At 36.4% G+C, this 9,468-nt stretch overlaps 1 protein-coding gene and 1 pseudogene across 3 annotated transcripts; one reads left to right on the forward strand and one right to left on the reverse strand.

Annotated features, from left to right (window-relative positions):
• Positions 1 to 407: 407 nt before the first annotated feature.
• Positions 408 to 5,616, reverse strand: LOC21409795 (nucleolar complex protein 2 homolog). Of its 3 annotated transcripts, none has more exons than XM_024173844.1 (12): positions 5,473 to 5,616; positions 4,964 to 5,177; positions 4,392 to 4,483; positions 4,218 to 4,289; positions 3,181 to 3,747; positions 2,650 to 2,952; positions 2,083 to 2,412; positions 1,783 to 1,989; positions 1,545 to 1,631; positions 1,223 to 1,317; positions 989 to 1,123; positions 408 to 899 (listed from the first exon to the last, which is right to left on the reverse strand). In XM_024173844.1, exons 2-12 carry the CDS (start codon positions 5,154 to 5,156, stop codon positions 614 to 616), a joined length of 2,367 nt encoding a protein of 788 aa, XP_024029612.1. In that variant the 5' UTR covers positions 5,157 to 5,177; positions 5,473 to 5,616; the 3' UTR covers positions 408 to 613. The 3 variants fall into 3 exon arrangements, with proteins under 3 accessions (XP_024029612.1, XP_024029610.1, XP_024029611.1); XM_024173842.1 differs by having other exon boundaries at positions 4,964 to 5,182; XM_024173843.1 differs by lacking the exon at positions 5,473 to 5,616 and adding an exon at positions 5,377 to 5,449 and having other exon boundaries at positions 4,964 to 5,182.
• Positions 5,617 to 7,070: 1,454 nt separating this feature from the next.
• Positions 7,071 to 8,874, forward strand: LOC21409796 (annotated as a pseudogene).
• Positions 8,875 to 9,468: the final 594 nt, after the last annotated feature.

A 9,468-nucleotide genomic window follows, 5' to 3' on the forward strand; every position in this document is an offset into this window, starting at 1 on the left:
ATGTAAGAATATTTTTCTAACTTAAAAATAACAGAATCTTCTAGAAACACTTAGGTTTGTAATTTATTATTCTTAGCTACTACACTCTTTTTTCCTTCGCAAAGGTTTTGTCCCGATCTCTCTACGGGTTTTACTTAGTAAGATTTTTAACGAGACAGTCATTTGTGTACTATTACATCACTTCAATAAAATCACATCTTTTGAAACATATGATATATATTTTTTAATTAAACTTAAAAAAAATACAAAGGCCGGGGCCAGCCCGTGAAAGGCTGGGCCCCAGCCCTGGCCCTTATGGACGAGGGCCAAGGGCCTGGACTGAGCCTGAGTTTTTCTTCTCAGGCCCAACCCAAGCACGGCCCTACATTGTGCAAGGTCATGCCAGGCACGGCCCAGACCCTTAATGGGCCTGGTGTCAAGCGTGTCGTACCGGCCCGGCATGACACGTTTGACAACTCTATCTGTGGATAAAACAATTTGAAGCTCCAATTCCAAAATAGGCCTCTTTACCTTGAAATTTTATCTTTTCAAATGATGAGAAAACAAAACTTAGGGTCAAAATCGCAATACAGAAGAACGTTTTACATGAACTACATTTCTTCGACGACTCAGTCTAATTAGAACTCGCCCTCTTTCCTTTCCTTGATTTCTTCGGGCGAGTTTTTTTGTTTTTCAATGCGCTTATTGATAGTTTCTTCTTGTTTTGTTGTTTCGGTGGCTTACCATTTTCATCATCTTCCTCGTCAGAAGGAACCGCATCGCTCATTGAACCATCTTCTTCATCTGAACTAAGCACCAAGTCTTCCACAACATCTTCATCCTTCGCAAAATCTTCTTCAAATTGCTCTGTCTCTCTCTTCTTTTTCCTCTTCTTGTTCGATTCTTTAGGTTGTTTAGCCCTGGTAATCAGACAAACATAACAAAACGTAAATCATAAAACACGAATTAGATTAAGATAGAATGAGATAGAGAGATGTGATAACTATACTTGGAATCGCTTCCTGGTAACCAGGAAGAACTGAAAGCGGCATTGCCTTCATTATCCAGGGTATAATCTTCTTCTTCATCACCACTTCCCCGCATCTTATTCCCAAAGACGAATGATTTTTCACCAACAAGGACACTAGAATAATAGGATTAACAAGCATGTTAGACTTAGAATCTCAAACATGAAAAAACGGATATAAAGAAATCTAAAAAAGACTACGTAATGATCAGAAACCTGGATTCCGTCAATGCATCGGTTCTTTGTTTAGCTCTTTCGCGAAGAGATAAGACATACTGCGTAAGAGGACTGGCCCCTGCTGCCTTCTCATCCTACAAGCAAAACAAAAAAGTTCTCAGGCCGGACAAGACAATACTTTTGTACTAAATAGATTCACGAACAAAAGGGATTTGTGAGATTTTCCAACTATCTTTGCTACCCAGTAATTAAAAAGGTAAAAACTAAAGAAGCAACTTTAGCATGAAAATGAAACATAATAGAAGGCATGCGAAAAAATCTGCTAAAATGGAGAAAATAAGGAAACTAAACAAGTACATACCTGGAGAAAAGAAGTTACTGCAGAATCATTTGGTGTGAAAGTAATTGACTTGCGCTTTTCATTTGTGAATGCAGAGGTAGCCTCAACCTAGAACATATTGAAGAAGATAGAGCGTTAGCTGAATGCTACCATACCTTTGAACATGATAATAAAGCATGAAAATTACTTTGAGCATTCCACATTTAACACCCCTAAAAAGCTCAAGCAGAAGCAATTCGTCACTAATTAAAGAGCTTACCTGGCGGACAAGCTGCCTCATCGCTTTGCGAAACCTATCAACTTTGGTGGTTTTGCAGAAGTTGCGCAACCGTACAGCTGGAATAAAAGACAACTCAAAGAAAGCGACAGAGTAGCTCCATTGAGCTAAATGTTCAGCAAGCTCATCAATAACAGAATACACACATGCCTCCTGAAATGCGCGGGTCTTCAAAGCGGGCTTGCTAACCTAGGACAAAATTATCCACACCCTCATCATAAAAAAAGTCTTTAAGTAGTGCGATTGGAGGAATAAATATGTTCATGCTCGTCGTATACATACCTTAAGTATTGTTCGCAAATCAACAGATTTTCCCACCCCTCCCGTCGGGGGCCTATTCAACTCTTTCATTTCCAGCATGTCCAAAAGCAGCATTGAAACTGGAATAAAATTACCAGTTGCAGCAGCGATCCGGTTGAGCATTCTAGCACACCTCAATCGAAGAGGGAAGTATCTGGCAGTTGGAACTAAACGGGCCACCCCAGAAATGATTTGGGTTAGAGGAAATGCTAGTAGTCTAAAGTCGGCTTCTGTGCTGTAGGCACAAATAGCTCCGGTCCAGAGCTCAAGGGAGTTCATGAACTTCCACTCATAAACTTTGCGAAATGCTTCCTAGAAGAGCAACCAAGAACAAAGCACATGTGAAATGCAAGAATACATACAAAAAAGAAAAACTCTTTGAACCTTCTGATCAATAATTAGTTATGGAAATAACAAAACTTTTAGTACCTTAGTTCAATTGAGCTTTAAGTTTAATGAAGAACAACAAGCATCTTATGAAAGGAAAACTAACCAATAGCTGAAAAACTGAATGATGTTTGCTATCAAGTAAAAACGAATGAATAGGACCTTAGTTTTCGTATTAAGGGCCTCCCGTAAGATCATTGCCAATTGCCGAATGAAAACAAAGGCATGTTGGTATGCAGTTGGGATCTCCACTCCAAAAAGTTCAATGACACAATTCTGAAGAAACTGGATATGCTGTAATTTCAATGCATTTATAAACTGGCAGTTCAAGACATAGGCTTTGTATATCCCTTTAAAGCACTCATCTAAGCAATCAGCTCCGAGCCGAATACATAGATCTCTTAAAAATAGAAGGGAGACAACAGGAAGGGCACCTCCTCCTGTACCCCAAAAGTGCAGGGCAACCTGAAAGAAAAGGTAGAACAGTTTTATTCTCTTCTTAACTGACTTATAAAACTAAAAGAAGCATGTTAGTGGAAAAACAAAACACTGAAACCTAGTACCACTAGAAGTCAAGAATCAGCTACAGATTGACTTTTGATCAATTTAATCTTAAGCATTTGAGTGCATTGCATAGTGCATTAGAGTCAATCTAGATATGTCAAACCACAGGTGATAAAAAGAAGTACAGACCTTAACGTACTTCCTTAAGAGACTTGGGAAAGCAGCCAAAAATATGGAAGAAAACTTTAGCCGCCTTAAAGTAAACGATATCATTCCTGAGTCCGTCATTTGGTTCAAAACATGTAGAGCATTCCCAAGATACGACTTCACCAAGTGATTGTAGGTCTTCCATTGTTTTGTGCTTCTCAGATCTGTTATCATCTCCTTTTTCCCTCCAGAAGCAGGAAGCTTCGTCAGTCTTCTAAGTATTCCATCCATTTCGGTGAGTACAAACAACATAATTTTATTGAAAACACTACTAGACACAATACTAAATTTCGTCGACGAATAATCTCCGCCATCATCACCATAGTGACACGCAGTGCGAAAAGCTCTCATAAGAGGACGTACGGCAGCCAACTTTCCCTCCTCTCGGATAGCATTACACCACGAATCCACCATTTCAGTGGTTATAACCCGCGCAAAAGGTTTTTCTTCCTTCTTTGCAGTTTCACGGCCACTAACTTCATCCCCATCATCTTGTATTTCGTCATCTACTTCCATTTGTTCCACTTCCACGTCGGTACCAATATCTTCCTGCAAAAAAAGGTAAGAGCATTGAGTACTTTTAAGAATCCATTCGAAGCATCAACAAGTTGAACATCCATTTTTGGGTTCTTAGCACTTGGTGCCCCTTAAAATTTTTGGTGGATTGGCACTTTCATTCATAAACTATTTTTTCTTAACATTTTAGTCCCTGAATTTCCAAAACAAATAAAAGTCAATTCCAGTCTTTAACAGGGGTTAAGTTTAAGCAAATATAAAGACTAATTCAGACACCAACAAGTGTCAATCTATGAAAAATTCAAGGTGGTAAAAACTAATTTTTCCACAGATTTAACCCGATATTAACAATTAATATAAAATGCTATTATTTTTATAAAATCAAGGCTAAATTGTTAAGAAAAAATTTTCAAAGACGAAAGTATCAAACTGCAAAAAGTTCAGGACAAACGTGTCTAAAAAAAAAAAAACCTTTTTTTTTTTGTTTTGCTTTACAAACTTACATCAATATCCTCATCATTGAAGTGCAGAAGTTCCTGGTCACGCTCTCTCAAGTATTCATAGAAAGCTGGGTCCTGCAAAACAATAACAAATGACTCAAATACCCTCAACAGCCAAACCAGTTTTATGCTTACATCTAAAAGAGAAGAAGAGTATAAAGAAGTGGATTTGCTAACCTTTTCTTTAAGCCTTTCCAGTTGGTCCTTGTGCTCTTTGGCTTGGCCACCAGACTTTGACGATTTTCTCTTTCTAGTTCCTTTTCTATCCTCTGAAATTACAATTAAGAAAATGGAATACACAAATTTCATATTCATATTCACTAAAAGAACGCATTTTGATAAGTTATTAAAGAAAGTAATAGGAACCAAGAAAATCAATTTAAATAAAGTAAAGAAAAATCACAAGTTTACCAAAAAAGGATGATCTGAAGCCACGGCGAGAAGAAATGGCTATGGACAATGGAGCATTATATTTTCATTTCTTTAGATTTTGCTTTTGCTTCCTGGGGTCTTAACACATGTGGGTTCTTTATTAAAACCTAGGTAATGCAAATATTTTTGCACATAAACTTCTCAATATATCCACCTATCTCCATTGTTCAAATGCACCACACAAAAAAAAAGACGGCTTTTTGAATAAGCTTTTACAAATAATCTCATAATTGCAAGCCAAAGCTTCTACTAAATTCCTTCCAAACATATAAATTGAAATTGATAAATAACCCTACTAAAATCACCAATCTTTTCACCTTGATTCGCTTGAGTCGCCGAATTGTCGTTTTCAGGTTCGGTTTTCGCCTCCGACCTGGCACCGGAAGAGTCCTCATTTGTCACCGGAGCTTGTTCCAAGTTATCATCGTTTCCGGTGGGATTCGCCGGAACTTCAACTGATTCCGAAGAATTCACTCTCCGGTTCCTCCTCTTGTTCGATTTTCCGGCCATTTCTTTAACCTCCTTCAATTCCTATTCTACAAAATTTGTATTTCCACACAAAGAAAACCATTAAAATTCCAGGTATTTTACTTCTCTCTTTTCGTTTGCACAATCATAAGAAATGTTGAAACCTGCTTCAAAAGCGAGGAAGGAAATGAAAACCTATACTTGCCATTGAAAGATAAATTAAAAAGAAAAAAGGAAAAAAACTTAAGAGAAAGGTACAAACTTGCTTCAATCAAAACAGTAGTTGAAAATTCCCTTCTGTTTTTGCAGAAACACACAAAAAAGTCACAGCTTTGATGCCTAAAATGAACCCACTCACAGCTTTTTGGACACCGTCCGCTCTGTACGGCGGAGACGGGAGGTGTCGTCGGGTCTGGGCGGCGGCGATGGCTGGGGATGGCGGCCGGTACTGTTGAGAGAGAGAGAGAGAGAGTGAGAGCGAGTGAAAAGGGAGGGAGAGGGATTTTGGTGTGTTTTAGGGGTTTCGATTTGGGGGGTTTTTAGTCATTTTATATTTAAATAAACGAATTAAAAAAATTGCATTGTTTCATCACAAACTATTAAGAGGTTGTTCTTTTATAACAAACAAAAAAAAAGTTTAAATTTCAATTACAATTTTATTTAAATTTATATTTTTTATAAATTTTGAGTTTGAACTTAAATTTAAACTCGAATTTGAATTTGAGTTTGAGGCTAAATTAGAATTTAAATTTTTCTTTCAACTCGAGTTCAGAAACTCAATTTAATGAACAATATTTTTTTATTCTTAAAAATGTCATAATTTTTTCGTTTTAATTCTGATTGAGATAACTTTTTTTTTCTATGCATTCACAACGAAAAGACGAATAAAACCCCACCCATATACTCTATTAAAATTTTTTATCACCATTGAGTTTTTACTAAAATATTGTCTAAATACAAATTTAAGTTTTGACACACCCAAACACAAACTTAAAAAGATTCTCAATTCAAATCATAACTCAAATGTGCACATCCAAACACAAACTCAAGTTACAACTTCAACTAAAGTTATAACTCAAACTCAACTCAAAATCATCACTCAAATCACCTTAACTTAAAAATGCAAAAGAACAATCCCTCAATTTTTGCATAATAGACTCTGAATTTTTAATTTTGATAAATTGCATCTTAAATTTTAAAATCAGTTGTAATTGAAGTCTAATAGTTAATAACATTATTAAATTGAAAGTCTAAAACATGAAATTTACACTACCATGATTTAAAAAATGATATTTTTTATCTTTTATGTGTGAATTATGTGTTTTAAATCGTCAATTTAATGACATTATACATATTGACCCTTAATTGTAAATAATTTTAAAATTTTAAATAATTTTAAAATTTTAAAGTGTAATTTGTTAAAATTAAAAATTTAAAGTGTATTATGTAAAAAGCAAATAATTTAAGATGTAATAGTACAATTTACCTTAAAAATTTATAATTAAATTGTTTTTTTTTCCTACTCTATTTCTATTTTCTAGTTTCTAGTTTGTACTAGCTCTCCATTTTCATTTAGCAGAGGCGAAAACGAAAGGTTAGCTTTGCTTTTTTCTGTTGCATTGGATTTTGCTTTATTAATTTCTCTCCGCTCTCCTCTTCTCCTTTACGTTTTTTATGATCCCGTTCATTTCGTCGATTCGAGTTTAGAATTCGAGTTTTGCTACAGTAAAAAGCTCTCAGAAACAGTCACATCTAACTTTTTTGCTACAGTAAAAAACTCTCACACAAAATCACATCTCAACTCAAATTATAAATTCGAATCAGCAAAATAAACGGACCCTACATTTCTTATTTCATAACCCCACATAGCATTTTTTTTCCTCTAAAAAAAAGAGAGAATAAAAGAAAATAAAAGGCCTTTTCTTCATCAATTTCCCAAGTAAGTCTATCTATCAATCCACCAAATCCTAAATCCCAAACGCTCAAATCCAAAACCCACAAGTTCTCAAATGGCGAATAAGAAACCAGAGATAATAACAGACAAGACCCAAATGAGAAAATGGTCAAGAGCAATGAGATCCCAAGGCAAAACCATAGGCTTCGTCCCCACAATGGGGTATCTGCATGAGGGCCACATATCAATCATTAAAGAAGCTCACAACCATTCTGACCTCGTTGTTGTCTCAATCTACGTAAACCCAGGCCAGTTTTCTCCCTCCGAGGACCTCTCTACATACCCATCTGATTTCAATGGCGATATTCAGAAGCTCATGGATGTTCCCGGCGGTGTTGATGTCGTTTTCCACCCTCATAATCTGCATGACTATGGAACAACAAACCCAAGTGTGAAAAATGTTAATGGTTGTGGTGGTGTTCCCGGCGGTGTTGATGTCGTTTTCCACCCTCATAATCTGCATGACTATGGAACGACAAACCCAAGTGTGAAAAATGTTAATGGTTGTGGTGGTGGTGATGAAGAGAGCGATGTTGGAGTGGTTTCGTGTTTGGAGAATAGTGGTTGGGACATGAAACGTGGGTCAAAGTTGAGAGATTGGAGAAGGGCATGTGTGGGAAGAGTAGGAATGTTTTCTTTAGAGGAGTTGCCACTGCTGTCACCAAGTTGTTTAATATAGTTGACCCTGATGTTGCCGTGTTTGGGAAGAAGGATTATCAGCAGCTGCGAATTATTCTGCGGATGGTGAGGATTTTTTTTTTTCCTTTCCTTTTTTGTAAGTTTTCTTTTTTATTTGTTTGGAAAAGGGACAGAATTCATTTGTGATTTGAGCATGAATGTTGGTTGTATGAAAAATAGGCGCATGCCTTTGATTACGTGTGAAACTGGCTAACTTGGTGCAAGTTCTATTCTTCTAGAGCAAGAGCATTTTTCTTTTAGTGATTTATGAGAAGTTAGCAATTGGGTTTAGTTGCATGTTATGATTCTGTGATAGGAACCAGGAAGTTATGGATGGTTCTTGGTAACTGATTGTTGAGTTGATTTTTACAGGTTCGGGATCTTGATTTTGCCATAAAACTCATAGGTTCTGAAGTAGTTCGTGAAAGTGATGGCCTTGCAATGAGTTCACGGAATGTGTACCTCTCACCTGAAGAAAGAGAGCAGGTTTTCTTCCAAGGCTTGAAACTCTGTTTAATTTTACCCTTTTTTTATTCCCATTAAAGTTTTCTTTTTCAACCTTTCAAATTTCATGAAAGATGTTGTGTCTGGTAGTTAATCTGTTCTTTTTCTGCATCTCCAGGCATTGTCAATAAGCAGGGCTTTGTCAAAAGCTAGAATTGCCGCAGAAAAGAGTCAAGCTAATTGTCGATAATTGAAAGAGTTAGTCATCAAAGCGAGAGAAGAAGCCGGCGGAAGAGTTGATTATGCTGAGGTGACACATGAAACATGCTTCTCATCAGAAGCCCTTGTTTCTTTTGGACAGCTAGAACAAAATGATATGGGATTTAGTACTTTTAAAGTTCGTATTCTAGAACAAAAGGGAACATATGATCTGATTTGTTTTGTCAACTTTAAATGATTTAAGATATTCAAGAACTGGAGCCTCTCATTCTTTTTTTGTTATGACGAGTCCTGAATCAGAACATATTTTCTAAGATGTTATAACACGGTGCTGCTTTGTTTTGGCAGATTATTGACCAAGAAAGTTTGGTGGCCGTGGAAGAGATCACAAGTCCCGTTGTGTTCTGTGTTGCTGCCTGGTTTGGGAAGGTCAGGTTGATAGACAAAATGGAGATCAACATGTAAAAACGGTGGTTCATATACGCCTTATTTTTGTGCTTCATTACAATCGAATGCATGAGGTATTGAAGTTCTGCCTGCCTTTATTTATATCTTCATTTTCTGGTTGGAATGCGCCTTTTTTTTCTACCTTGTTGTATGAGATGACCGAATAAACCACGCATAATGCGCATGTTCTCTTTCCTGGTTATTGGAATACCATCGTTCTATATTCTTTTGAAGATGTATCTCAATAGATTTGTCTTTCTTTCTTTATAGATGTATTATTGTTATAAGGGGACTATAAAAAGCAAAAGGAATTCTTGAATGATACGTGGCACCTTTGTTTAATGTCATTGTTTTCCCAATTTCCTTTTCTTTTAACGTGATATGTACTTAGAGATCAAAAGATCAAAAGATTGTGATAAAAATGCTTGGCATGGAAAGGTTGTGAGAATAAGAAAACTAGAAACACAAACTGAACGGGCTTCAACAAAATGAGTACTAACACTGCTGAACAACAAATCTGGAATGAATCACACTAGGTTGCAATTTTTTCATTGTTTCGACATTCTTGAAATAAAGAAACCGAATACCTTCCACGCATCAAAAGACCAGAAG

The sequence above is a fragment of the Morus notabilis genome, unplaced genomic scaffold, assembly GCF_000414095.1.
Source record: "Morus notabilis unplaced genomic scaffold, ASM41409v2 Scaffold518, whole genome shotgun sequence".
In the NCBI taxonomy this organism is placed as follows: domain Eukaryota; kingdom Viridiplantae; phylum Streptophyta; class Magnoliopsida; order Rosales; family Moraceae; genus Morus; species Morus notabilis.